Genomic DNA, 27,774 nt, shown 5'->3' with positions numbered 1-27,774 from the left:
CCTTGTGTCTGGCTTATTTCACTTAGCATGTTCTCCAGGTCCATCTATGTTGTGGCAAACGGCAAGAACTCCCTCTTTTCCAAGGATGAATACTATTCCATGGCATGCATATGCCATATTTTCTTTTCTTTGTCCATTGATGGGCATTTAGGTTGTTTCCACATCTTGGCTATCGAGAATAACACTGCCACAAACATGGGAGTGCAGATATCTTTATGAAGTGATGATTTAATCTTTTTTTTTTTGAGACGGAGTCTTGCTCTGTAACACAGGCTGTAGTGATGTGATTTTGGCTCACTGCAACCTCCACCTCCCGAGTTCAAGTGATTCTCCTGCCTCAGCCTCCTGAGTAGCTGAGATTACAGGTGCCCGTCACCATGCCCGGCTAATTTTTGTATTTTTAGTAGAGACAGGGCTTCACCATGTTGGTCAAGTTGGTCTCGGTCTCCTGATCTCAGGTGATTCACCCACCCCAAAGCGCTGGGATTACAGGCATGAGTCACCTCACCCAGCCGCTGATTTCACCTTGTTTGGGTACATACCTACTGGAAGAGGGTCAGGTAACAGTTCTATTTTTAATTTCTTTAGGAGCCTCTATACTGTTTTCCGTAACGGCTGCACCAATCTACATGCCCACCAAGTGTACTAGGTTCTCTTTTCTCCACAATCTCATCAACATTTATCTCATGTCTTGTTAATAGTCATTCTTACAGATGTGAGGTGATAGCTCACAGTGGTTTTAATTTACATTATTCTTAAAATTAATGATGCTGAACTCCTTTTCATATCTATACCTATTGGCCACTTTTTATGTCTTCTTTGGAGAAATGTCTGTTCAGGTCCTTTGCCCATTTTTAATTATTTGTTTTTCTACAATTGAGTTGTAAGAGTCTATCTCTTATTGAAAGTCTGCTGGTATTACAGGTTTACAGCTCAGTTTTTTTTAGCTTTATTATAAATCTGACTTTCAGAAATAGATCTGCTTCCCTTAAAAAAATCTAGTTTCTGGATGAGGCTCACAGACCTTTGATCAAAGTCCATTCTCCTTGGTAATGAATGCTCCTTGTGAGGTTTCTTGGGACAGCCAACTGGTGTATCCTTAGACAAACTCCTAATTCTCTATGCAAAGCCATGACGGTTTTCTATAATAAATAAGATAAACAAGCAGGAACTAATAGAAATTTAATGTTGTTTTAAGATAATACTTAAATATTAAGAAAGCTAAAATATAAAATGTGTTGACTAGGTTTTTCTACACATTATATTTACATAATGACTAAGGTAAAACCTTTCCATGAATAGTTGCCCAGGAGGAAGAAAAAGCAACCTACAACAGTCTCTGGGGCTTGCACTGCCTTCCCAGGCCAGCTATCCCCTAGCTGAGCAAGGAACTGAAGAAGCAAGTGTCCACTCCCCACCCCTCTCCCCTGCCCCTCTTTTGTTATTTGAAGTGTTTGAGTAACAAATGCAAAACTAGATTTGGATATAAAAGCTAGATGACCACGCCCATTCAGGATTGTGTTTCATCTGAGACCTGGCACAGGAAAAACAAGAATTATCTCTCATTTACAAGGATACTGTGATGGAAGTCAAAGATCACACATAAATTTATGATCTCGGAGCAAAGCACAGCTAGCATAAGCTCATCTGTAAAATGAGGGGTTTTGACTTGGCCATCGGTCAAGGTCCATTCAGCCTGTCAAGCTAGCGTCAAAGTTCAGATCTTCCACGATGAAAGGACTTGCCCTCTGCTAAGGTGGATGCAGAAAGAAAAGTCCCATTATATTGTGGGACCAACCTTCCGATATAAAAAACTATGTTGGGATTAAAGTAGATCAATAAAGTATAAATTTTTATCATAGTTGTAGGGTATTCAAAAGTTTGAAATTTATGTATACTGTAAAACTGGCAAACTACAGTCTTAAACACATAAAGCAAAGATTTTCCCATGGGGAGATAACATTTGAGAGTAAGCCCAGTGAATTACTTAAGTCCTGAGAGTCCATAATCTGCATCCACGATGCCTCTCTATTACACACTTTTTCCAGGTCACTTGGACAAGAATACTTCTTGTCTTATGGAGGTTCTGAACCACCTTTTTAAAAAAAGCATCAAGAAATTATGATTCAGGGGTTTGAAACCCCAACGTTACAGGCAAAGCCTCATTTCTACGGAATATAAAACATTTTGTTTCTTCCATTTCTAACAGTTCATCAAGAGAAGCCACTACTAAATCGTGTTCCTGCAGCATTTCCGGGTAGCGGGACACTGCTCGCTCAATCCTCGACGAACGCCGTACAGGAGTGATAAGTTTCATGTCTTGCACTTCCGGCATCCCATTTATTCTGAGAGATAGCAAGAGATGCATTAAAAACCTTATCATTTAAAACAAGTCTCTTTATTATTTTTTGTTTCTTATTCCATAATAAAAACAGGGAAGACATTTTAACACAGGGCGATGCAAGAGATATGTCTAGAGCAGCTTTCATCTGAAGATGGCTTTTTCCAGGAGTTCAAGACCAGCCTGGGCAACCTAGTAAGACACTATCTCTACCAAAAAATATAAAAATTAGCTGGGCATGGTGGCACAGGCCTGTAATCCCAGCTACTCAGGAGGGTGAAGTGGGAGGATTGTTTGAGCCCAGAAGGTCAAGGCTGCAGTGAGCTATGATCACACCATTGTATTTCAGTCTGGGCAACATGGCAAGACCCCAGTCTCAAAAAAAAGGCTTTTCCCTGATTTCCAGAATGTATTGGGTGGTGTCCATCTGTTCTTAGATGGTGTAAGCATAAGGATTTATTGAAATAAGTATGAAGTGTGGCTTTTATTTAAATAATAAAATATTTCGTAAATATTTGGCAGTTGGTGTTTATTTATTCTATAAGTTTTCAAAATAGGTGACAGGTTTTAAGGAAATGGGGCCTAATATCAAATTTGGTTGAATTAATGAATTCCAAGATTCTTTCTAGCTTTTTCTTTTTTTTGATTTTTAAAGACAGGGTCACTCTGTTGCCCAGGCTAGAGTCCAGTGGTACAATCACAGCTCATTGCAGCCTCAACCTCCTAGGATCAAGGGATCTCCCCATCTCAGCCTTTCAAGCAAGTGGGAGCACAGACTCGTGCCAGCATGCCTGGCTAATTTTTATTTTTCAAAGAGTTGGGGTCTCCCTGTGCTGCCCAGGGCAGTCTTGAACTCCTAGGCTCAAGCAATCCTCCTGTCTTGGCCTACCAAAGTGATAGGATTACAGGTGTGAGCCACCATGCCCAGCTCTTTTTCCTGTAGTGGGAAAATGGTGTGTCTCAGAGAGTTTAGGATTGGAAGAGGCTCAGCTGTGCTTTCCAGGGAACTAAAACACAGAACTGTTGTCTTGGTGCCCTTGTTTGGAATTCTTTCCAGATCATGATCAGAGAAGAGCGGTGCTACACTCACATTTTAGAAAATGACACTGACGCCCTGACATGACTCCTTAAATTACTATGGATTCTGCCTTAAATTTATACTTGTTACAAAATAAAATGCTTCTGACTTTATGAGCAGTCTCTGACTAGTACATACTCCACTGCTCTCCCTGTTCTTAAAGGGGTATTCACTGTCCCTTTTCTCCCACAGCTACAGAGTTAGCTCCTGCTTGGGACTTTTATCGCCCCAACCCTACCCAACTGTGTCAGGACTTGCAAGAAAGGCAGATAGGATCTGCAAGTGCAGGACAAATGAGAGTGAAAAGGTAGGAGAGACCTTAGGAGGGCAGGGGTGAATGCATTCTAATACCTCTCCTGACTCTGGCAGCACCTTCCTTACTGCAGGTCAGGTCTCATTAGGGTGGTGAAAGGGGGATGGTGTGTGCAAAGAAAAGACACAGACCTTCCTGTCAATGGTTCCAACCTCCCCTCATTCTCAGTTCTTTCCTGAATGCCAAAGATGGATTAAGCCATTTGAACCTCATATGAAGCAGAAGTATCTATAAGCTGCTGTTACTCTAGATCTATGAAGGAAAAACTGAGACTTGGACCAGAATTAAGTCTGTGAACACAAAGCCTGCTTTAGAGTCTGCTTACCTAGGGATTGGACCAATCTGTAATTTGATACCAGGATAATTATGCTGTTCTCCCTTGGCTATTTGGGGTGTCGCCGTGACTTGTTCCCTCTCTTTTGGAGAAAGACAAGACTTCACAGATTCCATCTTCTTGGCCAGCTCTTCCACTGATGTTATATTAGTTTCAGTAACTAAAGAATCAGAAGTAATTCCTGTGTATGTAAGATCATGAAGGAAGTTAAGATTTAGCAACTTAATACTTCAGCTAAAAATCAATAACATGAAAAATACATACATGCAATGATTTCCCAGTGATCTTCATGGGCTCCACATACTGAATAGTGATTGATTTGAGGTGTGACTTATAACTTGTTTTTTCATGTTAAGCCCTGTAGCAATGTCCTGCTATATCAGGCTACCCTCCTAGCCAGCCCCGCAGACAGCTGTAGGTAGATTCTTGACACCCTTTCAAGACTCTGAACACATCCCCAGTCTCCTATTCACTCTCAAGAGAACTCTCTTAGGGACTAATCACTGGCCTACCCTTACACCACAACTTGGATCAATTTTCTTGACTTATTAAGGTTAACTCACACAACCTCCCAATCCCATTCCTACCCAGGATGACCACATGGTTACTGCCTTGGACAGTGGGTAAAAACTGTCTTGCATTAAGTTTTCATGGTAGCCCAAACACAATCATGAAAATGAAAGGAAGGCAATCAGACTGTGCCAGGCACACCGTGGCTACAGGCTGACACCCTAAGTGAGGTCAAGAGGGTGCAACAAAGGCATGGATTCCTGTCTTCTCTTTTTATTCCTTTTAAGAACAGTCATGTTTTAACCAAATATCTGAATTGTAGTCTCATTCCCAAAGAATCTACTATTAAGTATATCTATTTTATGTCCTCCTTCCCACATGTAGTGGGTTACTTAGCTACACGACTGGATTGTTCCCCAGTTAAATCTACTCTTTTTTTTTTGAGATGGAGTTTTGCTCTTGTGGCCCAGGCTGGAGTATAGTGGTGTGATCTTGGCTCACTCCAAACTCTTACTTCCTGGGTTCAAGCGATTCTCCTGCCTCAGCCTCCTGAGTAGCTGGGATTACAGGCACGCACCACTACAACCGGCTAATTTTCATATATATATATATATATATATATATATATATATATATATATATATATATATATATATATATTTTTTTTTTTTTTTTAAAGTAAAGACAAGGTTTCACCATGTTGGTCAGGCTGGTCTCGAACTCCTGACCTAGGTGATCCACCCGCCTTGGTCTCCCAAAGTGCTAGGATTACAGGCGTGAGCTACTGTATGCAGGCAAAATCTACTATTAAAGGACAAAGATTTGTCACCTTCTAAGATAACAAGAATCTAATTTATTTTCTAAGGACAGCTTGTTTTTTCTTTTCATTCATACAACAAATATCATAAGCAATTATAATGTCACTTGTATTTGGCACAATATATTTCTCATAGAAGTCTTCTAAAGGTTATAACCACTGACAGTAATGGTCAACTAACTGACGAGATTCCTGAGATAGCTATTTTTAAAGGGATAACACAAATTTAGATGAGTATGTTGGTGGGTTTATTATGATTAAACATGTAACTTAAGGCATTTCTCCTTTGTGCCTCAGTCTCTTCCAGTAAAGAGCTGTTTGTCTTCTCCCATCTAGGATTCCAGGGAAGTAGGACACTCCAGTCTAGGCTGTTCTGGTGGAAACCACCTTTGTTCAGTGTTGAGCAGTGTATTTACTTGTAATCACACAAATAAATCAGCTGATGACAATGGCTGAAAGGGCCAGGTCATGGAAACCAAGAAGTGAGAAGCATTTCAGGGGATAATTCTTTTCTTCTTTTTCCTATATGTCCTGGATGACTTTTACTGGTACAGCTAGAGAAGATGAATTTAAATACAAAAATAATAGTACCTTCTGTGGTTCTGTTTGAGTCTTGCAAAATATTAAGAACAACTTCCCGCAACTCTTGTATTGGCTGGAAGGAAGGAAGAAAGAAAACATACAAAATCTTAAAAACATTCATGGAAAAAATTTGCTTAGGAATTTTAACATCAAATAAATGTTTTATAATAAAAATGTTTCCTTTTAAAATCTCGTCTAACTATAAGTCTTTTGTCTAGCTTGACAGTTTTATAGCTTCATGAGAAAAATAAAGAAACACAGAAAATTTTGATTAAGTGTTGGCACACTTGACTTAATCAACAGATGTATTTAAAGTTGTCCACAATGTAATTTGTCTACATCGAATTCTATTTTCCTATTGATTTGTATAACACATCAAATATGTAATATGTATTCCCACATAAAGATTCTCGCCCAATGATGTAAAGCTAGCCATACAGAAAATGCATTATATATATATTTATTTATTTTCTTGAGACAAGTCTCGCTGTGTCCCAGGCTGGAGTACAGTGGTGTGATCTCAGCTCACTGCAACCTCCACCTCCCGGGTTCAAGCGATTCTCCCTTTATCATAAAAGTCATATATATATATAGTAGAAAAATTGAACAATAGGTTAAGCTTAACAAATGAAATCACCTATAATTCCATTGACCAAATACAATTTTTTTTTTTTGAGACAGAGTCTTGCTCTGTCACCCAGGCTGGAGTGCAGTGGCGCGATCTCGGTTCACTGCAAGCTCCGCCTCCTGGGCGCCATTCTCCTGCTTCAGTCTCCTGAGTAGCTGGGACTACAGGTGCCCACCACCACACCCGGCTAATTTTTTGTATTTTTAGTAGAAACGGGGTTTCACCATGTTAGCCAGGATGGTCTTGATCTCCTGACCTCATGATCCGCCTGCCTTGGCCTCCCAAAGTGCTGGGATTACTTATAGGCGTGAGCCACTGTACCCAGCCCCAAATACAATTTTTTATGAAAGGGAGTCTCTGTCACCCAAGCTGGAGGGCAGTGGTGTGGTATCAGCTCACCACAAACTCTACTTCCAGGGTTCAAGTGATTCTCCTGCCTCAGCCTCCCGAATAGCTGGGAATTACAGGCATGCACCACACCATCTGGCTAATTTTTCTATTTTTAGTAGAGATGGGGTTTCGCCATGTTGCCCAGGCTGGTCTCGAACTCCTGACCTCAGGTGATCCGCCTGCCTCGGCCTCCCAAAGTGCTGAGATTACAGGGATGAGTCACTGTGCCCGGCCAAGATACAATCTTTGTAGGCATTTTAGGTAATTTTCTCCAGCTTTTCCTTTCTTTCTTCTTTTATTTGTTAACATACTTGAAAAAAAATAAAAAACTTTTATGGAAAAGTAATTTTCTGATAAAATTATCTGAGATAGGCTTCATTTTTCAAGTATGTAAACTATGCCATGAAGCAGAAGTTGTACTTTCCCACAAGAACATTATAGTTGGAGGTTTGTCTTCCTTACCTGGGACTCTGTATCAAATAGATATAAACTGACAATAAAGCATAAAAGGAAAGCTTTCCATAGATTTTTTTCAAAATCCAAAAGATAATTATGATTTCAGCTAAATGAATGGGAATAAACGCATAGAATATATTGCAAAGAGTGAATTCCATAAAACATTCATCAAGTGTATTTTACATTTGTATAGCCTTCTGGTTAAAGATGGTGGATTAAATATACCTTTATTTTTAATTTCTCTTGAAAAGCGACTGAAAGGATAATAAAGGGATTAAAAAGAGGCAATAACCACAAAACATAGGAAAGAATAAATGGCGATAAGGTTTTGGAAGCTTCAATGCAGAAGAGAAGTAAACAATTTGATCGACTTGAGAGAGCCAAATCCCAAGCTGGCAGTGTGGCTGAGAAACATTCCTGAGCTGGCAGAACAGCTTAGGAATGTGTGGTAGGGCCCAAATTAGGAGGACTCTTTAACATCTGTTCAAAAAGCAGTCAGACCTCCAAATCCACCATGCACCCCTAAACTCTATGCAGCCTGGTAACTGTGTCTGACTCCCTTCATCCTAACAGAAAACTGGGGATGTATTCTCCAAGTCTCTGAGGGATATCATGCAAGATTGGGATAGGGTGCTTTCTCAGAAAAGGAGATAAGCGGAAGTTTCCATGTTGAGGGTTGAGACTCCCTGCTCTCTTCTCTCCCACAGCACTGGCAGTCTGGTTTCTAGCTCCCAGGAAGGAGATTGGAACATACTTCTCCAGAGAACTTGTCCAGCTTAAGAGTAAAGACATAAAGATACTGATATTGAGGGTTTTCTAACTAATCAACTCAGCCAGATCACCCTGTGGTGAAGCCCCATCCACGTGTCTAGAGCTTTCAATAAGCTTTTTCAGACCCACCTTATATATATGCAAAGAGCCCAGTTTCACCAGCATCTGTGTAAAGCATTTAATGAATAGAGAACAAAACAAAATAGAAAAAACAAACAATAACAGCGAGAGAGAAAGAAATGAAAAACACCAGAGAAGAAACAGACAATGTAGAAAGAAGAAAACTGATACGAGTTCTAAAAAACAAGGGATCCACCCAACTTAAGAAGGATGTAAAGGGAATCTAAAGGTGATGGTAAAGAGATCCCAGAAAGACAGCTGGTGAAGATGGCAGTAAAGTGCAACTTGTTCAGTCTGGAATAAGCCAGAAGGGTCTAGGAGAAAGGTCTCTAAGAAAAAGAAATCAGTAGAATATCTGATGTTTTCAAAGTATTGAGGAACTTAGACAATTAGAGAGAGTTTGTGACTTAATTATATATAAATACTCAGAAAACTTAGTAAAGGCAAAACAGGACAGTAACTCCAGGAAGAGTAGAAAGTTTTGCTTGAAAGGCAAAGTAATCACAGTATATACTACATGGCTCAACATACTCAAATATTTCTTATATATTCATTAACAATGTGAATGCTAAATAGTGACCAGAATTTCCATGACTCTAATGAAAGTATGAGGAATGGCAAAGGTCTGTAAGGATGGTAAATAGGGGTGTGTATTTGTGCACACTGGGGGATCTGTGTATGTACGTGTGAAAGAGGGCTAAATCTTCATTCTGCATAGCTGGAATTCCATAAATCATACCTAAAACTGAAAAATCAAGAAAGAGAAACATGTTTTCTGAAACTATAGAGGTTAATATAAAAATAATCAGTTTGCTCTGGGAAGGGGGAAATGGCAGGGAAGGAAGACAGAGGCCTTATTGAACGAAACTTATCAAACTACTTGACTGCTTAAACTATGTGCATGTACAATTCTGATTTTGAACCATTATGGAAAAAGGTACCACAGAATATGGAATATGACATGGAAAATGACATTTTAATGAAAAGCATTATAAAGCTATTTGATGCGGTTTTTGTAAATAATAATTATATAGTGTTTTTTTTCTAAATTTTCGAATTAAAAGTTATTTATGCAATGGCTCTGAATTACTGATTTAAGGATGTTGATGTATTGGGTTTAATATATTTTTAGGTTCTTTATGGTAAGGTATTACTTTATAAGTGTTGGATACTGATGTTGCAACCTTCTAACCACCATATTATAAACAACAACAGAGAACTCACGTGAAAGAGAATTTTAAGAAGTTACCCACCCAAGACAGATACTCACTGTTGCCCCATTTTTAATGGCCTCTTCATATAGCCCGATAACATCAAAGGTGCCTTTACTTGCCAACAACTTTGCTTTGCAGATCCAGAATTTAGCGAATTTTTCAGCTTCAGGAATGCTGGACAATATGTTAAGTATTTCATTAGAAGGTACACCCTGAAAAAAACCAAAATATCCAGAGGTCATTATTACCATTTCACTGTTAGTCTCACATCTCCTAATATTTATTACAGCAGGTATGTAGAAATTGGTTTGATCACTAATATTTTTGAACTATAAAAAAATGTCAATTTTACTGAGGTACAATGTACATGTAATAAAATGCACCTGTTTTAATTATCCATTTTAATGATTTGAGACTTTTTTTTTTGAGACGGGGTCTCGCTCTGTCACCAGGCTGGAGTGCAGTGGCATGATCTCAGCTCACTGCAACCTCCACCTCCTGGGTTCAAGCAAGTCTCCGGCCTCAGCCTCCCGAGTAGCTGGGACTATAGGCACGTGCCACCACATGCTCGGCTAATTGTTTGTATTTTTAGTAGAAATGGGGTTTCACTGTGTTAGCCAGGATGGTCTCGATCTCCTGACCTCGTGATCCGCCTGCCTTGGCCTCTCAAAGTGCTGGGATTACAGGCATGAGCCACCACACCTGGCCAAATTTTTTTTCTTTTTTTTGAGACGAGGTCTCACTCTGCTGCGCAGGCTGAAGTGCAGTGGTACGATCACAATGCGCTGCAACCTCTACCTCCTGGGATCAAGCAATCCTCCCACCTTAGCCTCTCAAGTAGCTGAGACCACAGGCATGAGCCACTGTGCCTGGCTTCCTCATCGTTAAATTTTAAGAGTTACATAAGACCAAGTAGAAAATGTTTATCATAGCTGAAGGTAAGAAATATGTTCATTTTTACATGGTACAAAAACAAAACAAATCATAAACATTTCTTATATATTCATAATATTCCATATTTATAATAATGAGAACACTGAGTAGTGATCAGAATTTCCGTAGGACTAATAGCAATGTAAAGAATGACACAGGCATGCAAAGGTCATAGGGGTATATATGTGTATGTGTCGGGGATTTATGCAGGTGTTTATGAAACAGGGCTAAACCCCACAAAAAGAAACTTTGAAATGGATTCACTGGTTTGGTTCCCTTCTGGCTTGTGCTGCAAGCAGGACAGTGATATGGACCCAGAGGAATGTGGAGCACTACCACGCCCAGAAATCCAGGTACTGGCACACTCAGTCAAGCAGCACCATCTACTGCTATTGAAATGGGGGAGACGCAAAGGTTAAGTTCACAACTGAGAATCACTAACATTTGAGAAAACCAACACTACATGAAAGAAGCATAAAACTCAACAAACAAGAATGAACACTGGAGCAAAGAGGAATACTTTTAAGAGTATCACAGTCAATATCTTCAGAGTGATGAGACTGTATTGCTATCCTGAAACTAGAATGGGCTGTTAGGAAAAATAACCAATAGAAGGGCAGAACAATTGCATGGGCACCGCTGAAGAATACATCTGTGAGCTGAAAACTCAGCTGTGAAATCCTCCTAGAAACCAGTGCAACAGAACAACGAACAGTATGAAAACAAAATTTAGAATTCTGAAGGATATATCTATTACTCAATAATTCTAATATCCATCTAAGAGAGTTTCTAGAAGGAACAAAGGTAAACACACAAAGTGGTTGTAGGACAAAACTTTCAAGGAATGAACAAAGAAACAGTTGTTCAGATTGAAAGGCTCTCAGAGAGCTAAGCAGGATGAATGGGAGAAAAAAATATAAAAACTTAGAAAACCAAAGATAAAAAGAAAATCTTAAAAGTTTCCAGAGAGGGGGAAGAAAAGGATTATCTATAAAGGAATGAGAATCAGACTGAAGTGAGACATTAACAAATCAACAACTCCAGATGCAAGAAAGAAAATGAAGCAGTCACTTAAATTTTTCCAGGGAAAACAAGCTGAAATTAAGAAATTTCCCCAGTCAAACTATGATTCCAGCATGAAGGCAAAATAACAGTTTCACGAGAATACAGACTCAAAAGGTTTGCCATTCAAAAATCATAAATTTACTAGTGAGTAAACTTTAGAACTCACATGAAAGACTAGAAACAAAAGTAACTGCAGGCCAGGCACAGTGGGTGGTTCACACCTGTAATCCCAGCACTTTGGGAGTCTGAGGCAGAGGACTGCTTGAGGCTAGGAGTTTGAGATCAGCCTGGGCAACACAGTGAGACCCTGTGTCTACAAAAAAATGTAAACAATAATGGGTGTAGTGGTGTGTACCTGTAGTCCTAGTTGCTCAGGAGGCTGAGGTGGAGGATCGCTTGGGTCCACCCAGGAGTTCAAAGTTGCAGTGAGCTATGATGGCATCACTGCACTCCAATCTAGGCAACAGAGTGAAACCCTGTCTCTTAAAAAACACAAACCAAAAAAGGAACTGCAAGAAGAATATGATATATATTCTGCAAATCATGTTTGAGCTTACATCTACCACTTTATTTTCATTTCAGTGTATTATTTTCCTTATGAAATAAAACTAGATCTAACACAGAAATGAGGAAAAAAAGAATTCATGTAAGCTGAATTACAAAACAAAATGGCAGGCATTAAGTTTAAACATACAAGTCATCATAATAAATGCAATGAAGTAAATTTGCTTTTTAAAAGCAGAGAGTTTCAGATTTGTTTAAAAAATGTAACTGTGTGCATTTATATGAGACATACCTAAAATAAGTCAACGCATGAAGGTTTAAAGGAAAGGGATGGAAAAAGAACTACCAGACATATTCTAACAACAAAAAGCAGGTGTGGCAAAATTAATCAGACAAAAGAAATCAAAGCAAATCATGAATCTTTCTGTACCTAACAACATAACTGAAAAACAGAAAGTAAAAATGGACAGACATATGAAGAGAAATTGTCAATGACTAATCACAGTGCCAGGGAGAGACTTTCGCCTATTTCTTTCAGAAAGCAATGGATCAAATAAACAAAATAGGATATACATTCTTTTCAAACATTTTTGGAATATTTACCAAGAATGATCAGATATTAAGACCACAAAGAAAATTTCAACAAAATCCATCAAGTAGAGTACACATAGGCCACATTCACCAACTACAATGCAATATAATTAGAAATTAACACCAGAAAAAAAATCTACAAATCTGGAAATTAAAAGATATTCTTCTAAGATATTTTTTGGGTTAAAGAACTCAAAATGGGAATCTCAAGCTATTTAGAAATGAACAATGAGAAGATATGTCAGTTAGGAAGCTTCTGTGTGTCAGCCCCAAACCCCATCCTCTGCGTTGTGATGCTTGGGTTGAAACTCTTGTAAACCACTTTCTGCTGGACACCAGCTCCCTGCTCAGCTCTGCCACTAGGGGGCACGAGAGGGAGGCTGCAGGGATGGAGAAGGAAGACACTTGCTTGGTCCAATTTGCTTTCCTTACCCCAGCAATGGTCCCTCGCCCTGGCAGCAACAGTTGGTCCTAGCCTCCATCTTTTTTTCTCCCATTCCCCACTCAGAGCCCACCTCCCTGTGCAGCTTCAGAGGCAGGAGCACCAAATGGAGAGCATCTTTTCCTCAAAATCTGAGCCCCAGCCTTGCAGGGCCTCTCCTCCAGCATCTGCTGGGTAGTATGCCTTCCTTACAGTTGGGAGTCCCATTTCTACCAGGGTTTGTCTCTCCTGCTTCTTGGTTTTGATACCCTAACCTCTCTTTGTTCCCCTAGACCCAGTGGGTACTAGCTGCTTCCTGCAGTTATCACCACTGTTACCTCAGGTTCCTTTTTGCTGTCAGACCTGTGTGTAGCACCTGCACCCCTTCTGATCCCTTCAGCATTTTGAGCGCTCACTGTGTGCTTTCACAGCCGGCATCTGTGCTCCCTTGTATGTGACCAGAGAGTGGGAAGTGCCTTGAGAATTCTTGTCCGCCAGAGGTAGCCATGAATAAATGACAATGGAAGCTTTAACACTGGAGCTCCCATGCCTCTGATCAGGATGACTCGGAGAGATGTGAGTGACACTGTCTCCAGAGCATCCCTGTGGGGCTGTGCCAGTCACCCTCCATGGACTCGCTTTTCTGATCCTCCAACTTCACTCCCCTCCCAGTTTTCCCTGGAGTGTCTTCCGAATAAACTACTTTCACACAGATTCTCCTCTTAGGGTTCACCTCTAGAGAACCCACATAAGATACTGTGTAACCAATTACATTATTTCTGTGGTTTGTTTTTCAGACTTCACCCTGACACACAATATGACCAAAGTAAAATTCAGAGGCAAATCTGCTATAGCATTGAACGTATTTATAAAAAAAAAGAAATTCTCACTTTTAAATGATCTAAGGTTTCAATTAAAAAGCTAGGAAAAGAGCAATAAATATAAAAATAGATGCAGACATTGATGCAAGAGAAAAAATAATCAATAAAACCTGAGGTCTTTTAAAAAGATTAATGAGAAAAAATCTTTGGCAAGTCTAATTTTTAAAAAGTCACAACATTACTCGTTGACTCAAGATATATGAACCCTAAATAGAGCAATGACCCCATAATAAATAAACTGAGAGGATATATACAAAATTATCCTCCAAAGAAACACGGTCCAGATGATTTTTATGGGCAAGTTTTTATCAAACCTTCAAAAAATAAAAATAATTCTCGTGTCATACAAACTATTTTCAGTGTACAGGACAAAAAGGAAAACACTCAACTCATCTGCCTAAATCAGCATAACATTGGTACTAGGAAAACACAAGAAAAAACAACCAAAGTACATAAAAAAGTGAATAACAGAATTCCAATTCGCAAAAATATAATACTTCCTTTCTCTCCACACCTATACTGCATGGACATGCATGAAAACAGAAAGAATGACTGGCAATGGTGGTCACCTCCAGAGAGAAGTCTGGGATGCCTAAATATGTATGTTATAGAGGAAGAGGGCTGATCATTTATCTGTATTGTTTGAAATGATAATAAAAAGGTACTCATGTTTTTAAATAATAGAACAAAAACAAAAGAGGAAAAGAAAAAGAACTCAAGTTTAACTCCACAAGGAGAAATAGTTAATATTTAACTGGCTGTTGTGAAAATGTTGCCTGGAGTAGATTTAAACTGAACTTTTCCTTTTTTTGGCTGATGTTCAACATTACCAGCCAAAGGACCGAATGAGTCTTGCTTTAGGCAAGGATCTTAGTATAGAAGTTTATTCCATCATTTTTTATTAATATATTTTTTAATATATTTTTCCTTTGCCTACCATCATACTCTTTGCCTACCATCTATTTTATCCTTATCTGCAGAATCCACGATAAAGTTTAAATACTACTTATAGCTACCCACAGTATTTAGAATACTCCAACTTTACATATAAACTTGCCTTCTGACTTCAGTTTCAATGTTAAATGTGTACTCTTCAGAACCTGATACCCAAAGAAGCAAAGTTCCTTTTGGAGCCAGTTTATTTGGATTAGTTTTCCAACTTCTTTGTGCCTTAGTTTCATTTGTAAAGTGATCATAGTAACAGTGGTTATAATCATGTGAGATAATCTTAGCTAAGTGTTTATAAAAGCGCAGACATACAAAAGCCACCGTTTATGGGCATGTCATTATTATTATTGCTATTATTATTACTCCATATTTAAAAGAGTAGCTAAGTTTCTGCTTAGATGAAGGCTATCTCTCCTATACTATATTTAAGAAAAATGTTCAAAAATTCTAAGACTTTGGGCCAAAGCTGGAGGAATTTATCTTCTTCACTCACCCCTTCGATGAGGTTCAGACATTCTGTCAGAGTGTTGTTAATTTTACTGGACAGTTCGAGTTGTGCTTTCTTTTCCTCCTCTTCTTTTTCAATGCTCTTCCAGAATGAAATATTCATTTCCTTTATTACTTTTCTTTTTGTTTTAATTTCCATAGGGGGCCGTTTATAGATTTTTCCCTTAGATTTCTGCCATTCTTCTAGTTGTTTCCTGAAATTCAATTAAAGGGAGAGTGGTTTTATTTATTTATTTTTAAACACAGTCAAGCTGCTAAAGTATATGATACGTATAGATAGAGTATAATTACTTTCAACTACAGACAAAATTAGGAGAATGGAATTAAAAAACAATTAATAAAAATAGATGCAGACATTGATGCAAGAGAAAAAAGTAATGGGTAATGGCAGCACTGGGTTGCACCCACACATGAGAAGGCAGACACCAAGATTCCTAGATCACACGTGGCCAGCACTTCAGACTTCAAATAGAATTTGTGATTATTATTATTCTTTGAAAGTTTTCACTTGTGCTACTTGACACTTGCTTTCCTAAGACATCCCTCTTCTTTTGAGATGACTAACTCAGCACTTCATTTCTCTCACCATAAACTGTCACTCAACCCAAACCTAACAAGCCTGCATTCTACCCTCAGTAAGGTCTTGGTGTGGGAAGTGACCCACTTAACCTGGTTCCTTAGCCCTCTCTTGACCAGACATGACTCCTTCATAAGCTAGACCTGTAATTTCAGGGCTCTTAAGTAGCTGGCTCTGATAGTGCCAAGTCCTCAATCTTGCTGTCCCCCACTGTTCACATTTTCCACTCCAGCTTCTAAGCAGGTGACAGACTGCTTTTTGGGGGTAGGGGCACCAAGACATGTAGACCTCATGTTTGGATGTAGGCACTCCAGTTTCTTTAAATTAAAACTACATATTAATAATGACTTTCAAGTGTACATTTCAGCCCAGATCTCTCCCTGGATCCCCAAACTTTGTAAAACCCACTGCCTAGTTGATATCTTTTGATGTCTGACAGGCATTTCAAATCTAATACTGTCCTAAACAAAGTTCTCGATTTTCATCTCTGCATCTGTTCCAAATTTTTCTTACTTTGGTAAATAGCACCCCAGGCTGTGTCACTGCCAAGGACTTTCCACGGCTCTTGGAATAAAATTCAACATATTTTCCATGGCTGAAAGGCACAGTGTAATCTGGCTCCTGCCTACCTCTCCACACTAGTCTGTCACTCACCCCCTCTAGGAGCTCAGGTATCCTTGCAGTTTCTTTTTTTGTTTTTGAGACACAGTTTTGCTCTGTTGCCCAGGCTAGAGTGAAGTGACATGCTCTCCCGTCACTGCTACCTCCACCTCCTGGGTTCAAGTGATTCTTGTGCCTCAGCCTCCTGAGTAGCTGCAACGACAGGTGCGTGCCACCACACCTGGCTAATTTTTGTATTTTTAGTAGAGATGGGGTTTCACAATGTTGGCTAGGCTGGTCTCGAACTCCTGACCTCAAGTGATCCAACCACCTCGGCCTTCCAAAGTGCTGAGATTACAGACATGAGCCACTGCACCCTGCCTCCTTGAAGTTTCTTGATCCAGACTTATTCCTGCCTTAAGGTCTTGCATCTTCAGTCCTCCGCTCAAATGACACCTCCATGGAGAGGCAATTACCTGCAATTACCGTGTCTTATTTAGTCAATGTGCTGGTTTTCTGTCTCCTCCACTGGAGTGTGAGCTCTATGAAGGCAGAAACTTTGGCAGTCCAGTTCCTAGCACAGTGTCTAGCACACACAGCTATTTAATAACACACAGTAACATTCACCTTTCAGTGTGCAATTCTGAGTTTTGACAAATGCCTGAAGTCAGGTAAGTCTATTATCAAGCTCTAAGAGAGCTGTAACACCGTCGATAATTCCCTTATCCTCCTTGGTAGTCAGTCTCACCCCTAATCTCCAGCTCCTGAATATCACTGATCTATTTTTTGTCTTTATAGTTTTGTTTTTTCCAGAATGCCAGTAACTAATTTTTGAATGAATGAATGCTACTAACTCTCATTTCTGACTCCAGAGCAAAATCCATGCAATGTTTATTATTTCAGCCCCAAATACTGCCCCTTGCCTTCACTCCAACCACCTACTTGATGATAGAAGTTGAGACATCTGGCATGTGCTTCCTCCATGTTCCTAGCATTTTTCCTATCTCCTTAGCCTTCCTTCTAATCATAAATGAAGAGGGAACTTTCCCTTTCTAAAGGCAACTTACTCCTAGGACCTCAATACCAGTTTTGTTTCTCTAGTACTTTCTATATATATCAATTAGCTCCAGAAGGGTAAAGACTGACTGACTGTGTGCTCATCACTGTGTCTCCTAGCGCCTGGCACATTGTAGGTGCCGAAGAAACACCTGCAGAATGAGTGAATGAATCTCTCCCTTTCCAGACTCCTTCTCTTTTGTAATCAAACATGTTCAACATGCAACACAGTCTTAGGACCAATCCTCTGTTGTCTGACGTAGACTGTGAGCTCCAGGGCTGGGACCCTGACTTCCTTGTTCACCACCTCAAGGTCTCTGCACTCACTTCTCTTTCTGCTCAGGATTGTCCTTCTTCTTGTCACCAGCCTCTCCTCAGAGTTAGGTCTCAGCTCAGACGTTGCTGTTGAAAGTATCTCTACTGATCCTTCTATCTAAAGCAGCCATTCCAGCTCTACTCTCTTGATCACATCACCCTGAATTAAGTTGTTTACTTACTGTCTCTTCAGGAGGGCAAGGGGCTTGGTGGTGGTGTTCAGAGCTGTACGAAGCATACCTGCTTGAAGTACAAAATAAGGACATTTCTGACAAGCAGGTATACGTATATGCTTCTCCTGGGTAGAAAGTGTGAAAAATTCACTGGCTCAGTTTCAATCAATGTGTATGTTAATATTAACCAACCTGAAATCTTGATTTTTTCTTTTTTTCTGAGACAGAGTTTTGCTCTTGTTGCCCAGGCTGGAGTGCAATGGTGTGATCTCGGCTCACCGCAACCTCCGCCTCCCGGGTTCAAGCAATTCTCCTGCCTCAGCCTCCTGAGTAACTGGGATTACAGGCATGTGCCACCACGCCCAGCTAATTTTGTATTTTTAGTAAAAACAGGGGTTCTCCATGTTGGTTAGGCTGGTCTCGAACTCTCGACCTCAGGTGATCCGCTCGCCTCGGCCTCCCAAAGTGCTGGGACTATAGGCATGAGCCAGCGTGCCTGGCCCGAGATTTGACTTCCACCATCTGAACCCTGTATTTGAACTGACTGCTCCTCTCTGAGCTTACTTGTCATAACTTGGCCCACTCAGACTCATGGAAGTTTCTGGTTCTTCCCTGATAACTTTTCTGAACTTAACCATTGGTTTGCTTGACAAGAGACTACCATCTTCTCACTTCCTAGCTATGTGAACTCTTATCTGTTCTATTGCTGTTCAGCCCAGCAGAGCACTTCTTGAACATGTCTACATCTGCACCCCCTACTTCTTACTCATCCATTCTGTGTTTCAATTTCTTAAAAAAAAAAAACTATTTAAAGCATACAATTACAGAAAATGATTTATAACATATGTACCACCTAGCCCTGTCAAGTCTTAATATATTTGCTTCAAATCTTTTTTCAGACTGTAGTTAAAAATTACTTAGGAGCCATTATTTATGGCCTATTTCCTGACCAAGTCTTCTTGATGGTCAATTTTCCTAATTATCTTAAGTTGCACAAGTTTAGAATTAAAGCAAAGTACCTTCGATCCTCTGCTGTTGCCTTCTTTTTAATATTTGGGTTTGTTCGGGTCTCATTTACGGTTGTGACATCAGCTTTTTTGGGAGCGGTCTTGTTCAGAAAATGGTTCTGGGGAACAACAGCCTTTTTCAAAGTCCGTGCTTTTTGTTGAAAGTCATTATTGTTACGTTTATTACAACTGGTTCCATTTGGTCTTATACTAGGAGTGCTTGGAATGGCTGAATCAAATCTGCCAACTGTCAGATTAGGCCTCTGGCTTATGGCTTTCGGTTTTTGCAGTACGCATGATGTCTGAGGTATACAACAAGGTTGGGTGGACTTCCGATCTTGCTTGATGTCTGGATGTCTGTTGTTATATTCACCCTGAAGCAAATTGGGGTATGTTCTGGGTTTGGTATGTTTCATTCTCTGTTCAATAACAGGGTATGACTGTAACTTAGTTTCATTTGGTCTTTCATATTTACCCCTATTAACCTTTACATCTTTGATGTTCTTGACCACCAGTTTCTTTGATGACTGAACTTTACTAAGGGTCTGAATAAAGTGAGAGGGAACCGTTCTTGAGGGTTTTACTCCTGGTCTTGCAAGATCTGCTCCTCTAGAGAGTTGCTGTGATTTTACTGGGAAAGTCCTGCTTTGTGTTTCTCCAACAAATTGTTTATTAACTCTCTCTTTCAGAACAGCACTATTAACTGAACTTTTGCCCAAGGCTTGTTTAGGAACCAAACTGTTCTTGGTTTGATTAGAAAAGTTAGTCTTTGGCTTACTTGTGGTACATAAATTAGGATCTGGCTTCCTCTCAGGTTCTGTTAAGATATGGGGCAAGTTCTCTTTGTTTGTTTCTTTTAGAAAATTATCCAAAGATTCGTTTTCAACATGGGTATTATTCACAGAGTCTGTACATTTAGCATTTCCTTGATTTGTTAACTGCTGCTTTGTAGTTTTCAATTGCTCTATACTAAGTGACCCCACGGGTTTTCTTGACAGTTCTCCTGTTGTGGATGATCCAGCTTCACGCTGTTGAAAACTCTTGCTAGAAGGCTTAGAGTATGGATTAGAAGAAGCATATTCTGAAGTCAGCCTTTTGCCCAAAAGTTTTGGTGGCTCCAACTTCGGCTTCTGGGACCCTGTAGTATTAGGTGGTCTGGGTTGGAGTTTAATGCTGGTGGATCTTTTAGGTTTGACAGGCAAAACAACATGGTTGGTAACATCATTTTTGGGTTTAATAGTCTGAAAAAACAAAGAAAGTATATATTAAAAAATTCCTAACAATATCCTACTGTTTTTAAAATAATAAAAATAACTGTTTAACACATGCTAAAAAAATTAATCATTTTTAGATTTTCACCTAAGAAAGCTGAATTCTCAGAAAGTAAAGAATGACTAATAGACAGTTTTTGTGTTTTGTTTTTTTTTTGAGACAGGGTCTTGCTCTGTCATCCAGGCTGGTGTGCAGTGATGCAATCTTGGCTCACTGCAACCTCTGCCTCCTGTGTTGAAGCAATTCTCCCACCTCAGCCTCGCAAGTGGCTGGACTACAGGCGCGTGTCATTACACCCGGCTACTTTTTTGTATTTTTAGTAAAGATGGGGTTTCACCATGTTGGCCAGGTTGGTCGTGAAATCTTGAACTCAAGTAATCCACCCACCTTGGCCTCCCAGAGTGCTGGGATAACAGGCATGAGCCACCGTACTTGTCCTAATAGGTAGTTTTTATAACTTGAGTTCCTATCAGAAATATATTAGAATCTTTTAGCTTGACAGAATTAAGCAGAGATGTAGTGAATATAAAAAACTTGCTCTTTAAAAAATGAATCTGCCTCAAACAGTAGTTGTTGAATGCCTATTATATCCTAAGTGCCCTCCAAAGGACCCTGAAAAAATATATACATAATGAACTTATGTTAGGGTACCTCCCAACAAATCTCTCCTAGTACTTTGTATAGTCACATTATATGTTTTTTAAACTACTGCCTTTGTAAACATCACAGTATCACTCAAGAACCTCTGTCTCATCCCTGGAGATTGGTGACAAGGAGATAGGTGGCAGATGATGTGAAGGCTGAGATATGCTGCCACAGCTCTCAATAAACATGTAACATCTTAGTAGTCACATGTGTAAAATCAGCCAGGACAGGGTTTTAAGGTTAGAGTCTATGTTAATAATAAACAAATGTTTAGTCACGTGATTTATTTCTGGATGAGAAGGTAGGGCTAGATTACAGAGAACTCTGAAAACTAGGGGAGTTTAGAATTCATATGGTAAGTAACTGGGCAAGCCACTATGAATTCCTGAGCATCTATCATGAAAGCAATTACTCAGAAAGGAGAATTTCACAGAGATTTATGGAATGTTTCCAGGGTAAGATATGGGAATGCTAGAGTTACTGCTCTATTTTTGATTTGACATATATTGTGAAGAATCACTATATAAACCTGGCGAGTATGTAAAGGATATCTAACCAGAACCATTTGGCATTAAGGGCAAAGAGATGTCTACTCCGGATGACAGTGGTGTGCGTGTTGTTTTTAGGGGTGAAACGGGGGAGAGTTGTGAGTGGGAGGCAGAGAGATGGATGGTATACCCACAATGCCTATATCTGGATTAATCTTTGAGCACCAACATTTATATACACCTTGGATCCCTCCATCATTGCTTACTGAAGAGGTCGAGGGATGCTGGCATGAAAGCTTCCAAATGTGTGTTAATTTTAGTTGCTTTCTTTTATATTAAAAACAAATTGATATAATCCACAAACCATAACATTCACCATTTTAATAAGTGCACAATTCTGTGGATTTTAGTACAGTCACACTATTATGCAGCAATCACCACTGTCTAATTCCAGAACATATTCATCACCCCAGAAAGAAACTTGGTTTACTTGTTGGCGGTCACTCCCCATTTTCTGCTTCCTGCAGTCCTTGGCAACTGCTAGTCTACTTTCTGTCTCTGTATGTCTACAGATTTGCCTATTTTAGATGTGCCATATAAAAGGAATCATGTAATATGTGGCCTTTTCTGTCTGGCTTCTTTCACTTGGCATGTTTTCAAGATTTACCCATGTTGTAGTATGTATCAGTACTTCATTACTTTTTAAAATTAACTTTAGAGCAGGTTTAGATTCACAATAAAACTGATAATAATAATAGTATCTATTATCTAGAAAGGATGCCATATATCCTGGTTTTCACAAGATAGTTTTGATTTATGCCTGTTGGTCAAAGAGTACTGCTTTTTACTCTCAAAAGTGTCCTGGTTTGGACATTAAAGCATATGGTCTACTTCCTTACAGGGTTGTTCTGAGTGAGGTAATGTATACAAAGTGTCTGGGTGTTAGTTGCTGTCATATGTGGAAAGTGTTATATAAATTGTCAAGCATTATATAACTGCAATGATGACTACTATTTACATCGTGCTTTCAGTTTCTCCTAAATTCTGTAATTCCCTTCCTGAGTTCATTTTTTACTTTTACAACTGTGTAAAGCAGATAAGGTAGGTATCATTTTCATTTAAGAGTTGATGTACTGAAATCAGTACTTTCAACTTCCAGAGATGCCTCAGGGAACTCTGACTGAGGGCCCTTTCCAGTGGATTTTTCTTTAAGACTTGCATGCTACACTGGTTCAAGCTACATAAAGTAAAAGTGTAACCCAGTGCTTCCCAAACGTTAAATCATTGTGCATAAATTTTGCCTCATATACATTTTGCTGTCCTTCACAGTGTCTAATGATGTCATGTATATACACAACATATATATGTCTATATATGCATACGCATATGACAAATATGACTGAGGTCATTTGGTGAATGAATCATTAAAACTTATTAAAATTCTCACCAATGAGAATGTTTCACTTCAGGAAGCACTATTTGAGTTACATTTCAGAACACAGATAAAAACTATGCTTTTAAAAACTAAAGGTGAGATTTTTATTGCAGATGAAGAATCTGTGTCTCTTTCAGAGGGCTGATTTCTTCCATTTAAACTTTAAGTTAAGGATCCTTTACCATTCTATCTAATGTAGCTAAATTAAATTGATTAGGAAGCATATACTTAAGTGGCTCGGAAGGTTCAATGCAAATGTTCTTTTAATGACTACTGAGCTATTTAACTTCATGGCAGCATACCAAAGTGGTTAAGATCACAGGCTCTCAGCTTTGTCACTTAATAGCTATGCGACCTATTTAACCTTTCTGTAACTTAGTTTGCTCATCTGTAAAGTGGGGCCACTAATAGCAGCCTCATAAGATTGTGAGGACTCAGTGAGGTAACGCAAGTCAGAAAAGTATCAGGCACACAGTAAGTATTCAATAAATGTTAGCTATCAAGAGGACTAAAGTTCACTTGAGACTTTTTTTGGTTAATAAAACTAAACTGTAGTATGTCATACTTTTCAAAAAATGATTGTCTCTTATTAAACCAAACTGTTTTTATATCTAAAAGAAATATCTTTGAAATACATGTTCTTTAGGTTGCTAACATCTTTATTATTTTTATTACTAATCATACCTATGAATGCATATTTTTAAAAAGACTAATTTCTACTTACAGATTTAGAAGGTGGTGGATTCAGGCAATTATTCTTGGATTTCAGATAAGGCCTATAAAAGACAAATTAAAATTAATCCTCAGCACAGAAGGATGCCAAGCTAAGCTTGGGAAGTACAGTGATTAAAAATTATGATTAGAATTTTAAATAATTAGAATTTCTGTAATGGCAAAATAATTCAAAATTAGATTCAATAAAGTCTCCTTATCATCATTTCTTTAGTTCTGTATCCTCCCCCTTGGAGATCACCAACTGCTCCTACTTTTTTTTTGCCTTATGATCCTTACAGAGACTGTCTATGCACAAATCTAGCATTCTCACAATATTAATGAGATATATGTGTTTCCTTCATATTTGTATAGTCTTACTCATTCAAACATCATTCCTGGAGCACTGCAATGTGCCAGACACTGAAGATACAATGCCAAATGAAACCATTAACTGCTTCTTTAAAAAATTTCCAGCTGGGCACGGTGGCTCACGCCTGTAATCCCAGCACTTTGAGAGGCCAAGGTAGGCAGATCACGAGATCAGGAGATAGAGACCATCCTGGCTAACACAGTGAAACCCCATCTCTACTAAAAATACAAAAAAAATTAGCTGGGCATGGTGGCGCACACCTGTAGTTCCCAGCTACTCAGGAGGCTGAGGCAGGAGAATGGCGTGAACCCGGGAGGCGGAGCTTGCAGTGAGCCGAGGTTGCGCCACTATACTCCAGCCTGGGCGACAGAGCGAGACTCCATCTCAAAAAAAAAAAAAATTTCCTTGTTTTAAGTATCTTCAAATACTATCTTTTCTAATTTTCAAGGGGAAAAGTGATACCAAAAAGAAAAAAAAAAGCAAGACACACATGAAATCTAGCTAGTGAGATAGGAAATGCAGAAAAAGGATAGGAAAACAGAGAATTTAGAAGGAATCAATCTGCATGGACCAAAAACAACTGTTAGACTAACAAGGACTTTGATTATGACTTGTTTGATGTTTGCCTCTCCCATCTAGAACATAAGCCCTGGGAGGGCAGGAATGTCTGTCTTGTTAAGCACCGTATCTCCAGCATCAGAAGTAACTGAGACATGGTAGGTACTAAATAAATATTTGTTGAATAAATGAATTAGGTTCATTTAATCAAGGAAATAGAGGTGAGTAAACACCCAAGATAAAATAAAGGGTGAAAGCTAACTTTGTAAAAATTAATTTTCAAAAAAATATTTAGCAACTCAAATGGGGAAAAAATTAATTAGTGCTAAGAAGGACATATAACACCACAAAGATGGTAAGAATTTACAAAGGATAAAAATGAAGTGGTTATGTTCTGTCTATCTCAACAGTAAATGCTAAGAGAATGACCCGAGAGCACCACTAGGCTGGAGGATATCACTCTGCTATGGAGGATTGATTGTAACTGGCTCTCCTGCCTTAGCAAGAAATGCCAGAAGCATGGTCATTCGAGTTCTTTTTTTCTTTTTTTCATTCAAGTTCTTGACCAAAAACTGCCTTCATGAGAATCAACTTCCCCAAGAAAAAAAACGCAGAAACTGCCAAAGCTTCCAGCATGATAGGTAATACTGACCCTTCCCTCCTTCCTTTGGAGATTCACACAGTAACAACGCATAAAGCTTTGCCAATGGACTAAGCACTGCCCAGGGGGTTTGGTCATGCCTGGACTGAAATGCTCTTTTTGCGTTATCATAGAATCCCAATGCAGTCTGAGTAGACTCTAAGCAAAAGGGACATGTTTCAAAAAGGCTTTAAATTGCTAGCACAAAGAAGGCAACAAAACTTGCATAACTGTGGACAGATAAACTCACTTGGTGTTTTGGCTCCTCAGTTTTCCCTTGGCTGCAAGGTACTCCTGAAGTTTTCTCTGTCGCTCTTCTGCAACACAGGCAAGCAAACAAATGACATAACGTCAGTTCAAGATTTTAACCAGTTCATTAATATTCTAAAAGATGACACTTTTCTCTAGTGATTTTGGCTTTGCGACATAATGTTACAAAATCCCTAGTCCTATAAATTTGCCTTCAAGTTAATATCAACATCAACAATATCATTTATATGCCAGGCCTACACTAAGCTCTTTAAACTTACTACTTTTTTTTTTTTTTTTTTTTTTTGAGACAGGGTCTTCCTCTGTCACTGAGGCTGGAGTACAGTGGCACAACCACAGGTCACTGTTGCCTTGATCTCCTAGGTTCTAGCAATCCTCCCACCTCAGTCTCCTGAGTAGCTGGGAATACAGGTGTTTACCACCACGCTGGGTAATTTTAAAAATCTTTTTTTGTAAAGACAGGATCTCACTATATTGCCAGGGGTGGCGTCAAATTCCTGAGCTCAAGTGATCCTCCTGCTTTGGCCTCCCAAAGTGCTAGGATTACAGGCGTGAGTCAAAGCACTCGGCCTAAATTTATATTATTTCTTTCAATCCACAAAACAATCCAATGAGTTTTTGCAATCTGAAATCCAGAGAGGGTAAATGTCACGCCCAAAGTTACCCAGCTAATATGTGGCAATTCCAGGACTTGAAAACAGGCTTATCTAACCCTGGAGCTCACAGCCACTGTTCACAGCTATAACAGTCTATGTTTTGAAGAACTTCTGTTACTGGCCCACCTGAGCTGGTGAGCCAGGCCTGGTCTGATGTCTTTTAACAGGGATGATGATTTTTACCCACAAACCCTTATATGGCTTCCTTTGTTGGTATTAAGGATAAAATATGCCAGGTCTGCTCATGGCAGACATCTATACTATGGTGACTTTCTACACAAGCCATTTGTGAGGGGATGACAAGTCAATGATTTCTGCCTTCAACAACTTTCAAACTAGCAGTGGAGATAAAATAAGCACAGCAATAATTACAGTATAAGGTAAAATCTAAGGGCCATAAGAGAGAAAAAGAAGTATGCGAGTTCAGAGGTGGGGCATAAATGAGGGGAGTAGGTGGTTGGAAAAAGGTTAAAATTAAAACAATGACGTGATGGAAGAAAAAAAGACGACAGGGGTGCCAAACGACTCTTAACCTCATCTCAACGGAGTTGCCCTGTTTTGCTGATGCTCACTGTATCCTTAGAGACAGTTTGCCAGGCAGTGTAGAGCGTAGGGGCTGACATAGGGGGTTGGGAGTCCCACCTCCGTGACTTCTAGCAAATTAGCAAACTTTGCTGCTGCTGAGCCTATAAGGCAGACAGAAATGCCCATCTTTAAAGCTTGTTATGTAAAGTGCCTAGGACCTCGTAGGCATCAACAGAAATAATGGAAGAAACAAAACAACGGTGCTTATCTTGGAGAACGTGGCGTATCTTGGAGGAGTATTTTGAAAGGTAGGAAAGGGCTCCAAGCACATCTAAGAGATTAGGGATCACAGAAGCCTTAGCCCTGGGTGCAGATTTAACCCATCAACTTCTAGCCACGGCAGGCTGAGAGGTGTGGAGTGAGAGCTCCACCCAAGGCAGGAGACCCGGGCTCAAGCCAGACCCCGCCTCCTGGCACAGAGGACCATACCCGGCTCTGCCTGGAGCCAAATGTGGATCAAAACAGCGCGCTGCTTCCCGCTGCTGGTGAAGGCCCGACCAAGGGGCCTGTTTCTTTATCCAGAACGTTGCGACAATGACATGTCTTTGCAAGGCTGCTGCAGGGCTTTCTAGAAAGGTGCCCGTGAGGTATCTGGGCCTGCGCACAGCCTCCGCCGCCCCGGGCCCAGACGTCTACCTGGGGGCCGTGGCCGGGGGTCGCGTATGCGCTTCCGGGATGGAAAACGCCCGAGGGAAACTTAGGCAGGCGAGCGGACGGGCACCTTCCGCGGGAAGAACTCACTCGGTGGCCTCCTACTACCCTGGCCATGTTCCAACGCCCGAGAATAACGGGGACTCATTCGCGGTCATACTCACCTACAGCTGCAGCGGCGGTAGGCCCGGGCCCCACCATGACTCTTCAGTGACAGTTTTTCTTCAAACGCCGCGCCCGTAGCCAAGACCAGCGTGCCGCGCCTCCGCGCGTCCTCATTGGCTCCTGCGGGTTTGAAACTCGCTAGTCGTCATCACGGGAGGGCGGGACAACAGGCAATAGCCTCTTTGCGGTTGGC

General features: G+C 39.9%; 2 protein-coding genes across 2 annotated transcripts in view; one reads left to right on the top strand and one right to left on the bottom strand.

Moving 5' to 3' along the window:
- Nucleotides 1-1,509: 1,509 nt before the first annotated feature.
- LOC105471789 (cytoskeleton associated protein 2 like) lies at nt 1,510-27,760 on the bottom strand. Its single transcript, XM_011724524.3, has 9 exons — nt 27,581-27,760; nt 25,505-25,571; nt 23,697-23,748; nt 19,145-20,373; nt 15,391-15,598; nt 9,611-9,766; nt 5,985-6,048; nt 4,058-4,247; nt 1,510-2,345 (listed from the first exon to the last, which is right to left on the bottom strand). Exons 1-9 carry the CDS (start codon nt 27,615-27,617, stop codon nt 2,120-2,122), a joined length of 2,229 nt encoding a protein of 742 aa, XP_011722826.1. The 5' UTR covers nt 27,618-27,760; the 3' UTR covers nt 1,510-2,119.
- The window catches only part of LOC105471788 (interleukin 37), a 170,577-nt gene continuing 170,258 nt past the window's right edge, over nt 27,456-27,774 (top strand). The window contains exon 1 of the mRNA XM_071077059.1: nt 27,456-27,597. The gene's annotated coding sequence lies outside the window, so the exon portion shown is untranslated. The remainder of the gene's footprint in view (nt 27,598-27,774) is intronic.

This window comes from Macaca nemestrina, chromosome 13 (assembly GCF_043159975.1).
Source record: "Macaca nemestrina isolate mMacNem1 chromosome 13, mMacNem.hap1, whole genome shotgun sequence".
Classification (NCBI taxonomy): Eukaryota; Metazoa; Chordata; class Mammalia; order Primates; family Cercopithecidae; genus Macaca; species Macaca nemestrina.
The sequence above is the reverse complement of the archived record's forward strand: the minus strand, read 5'-3'. Positions and strand labels throughout refer to the sequence as shown.

Coding starts and splice junctions, on each gene's coding strand:
- LOC105471789 (XM_011724524.3), bottom strand. CDS start 27,617: ATGGTGGGGCCCGGGCCTACCGCCGCTGCAGCTGTAG. Junction 9,767..15,390: donor GTCTGAACCTCATCGAAGGG/GTGAGTGAAGAA, acceptor GGTTTTTTTCAG/GGTGTACCTTCTAATGAAAT. Junction 2,346..4,057: donor CAGATTGGTCCAATCCCTAG/GTAAGCAGACTC, acceptor GCTATCTCTCAG/AATAAATGGGATGCCGGAAG.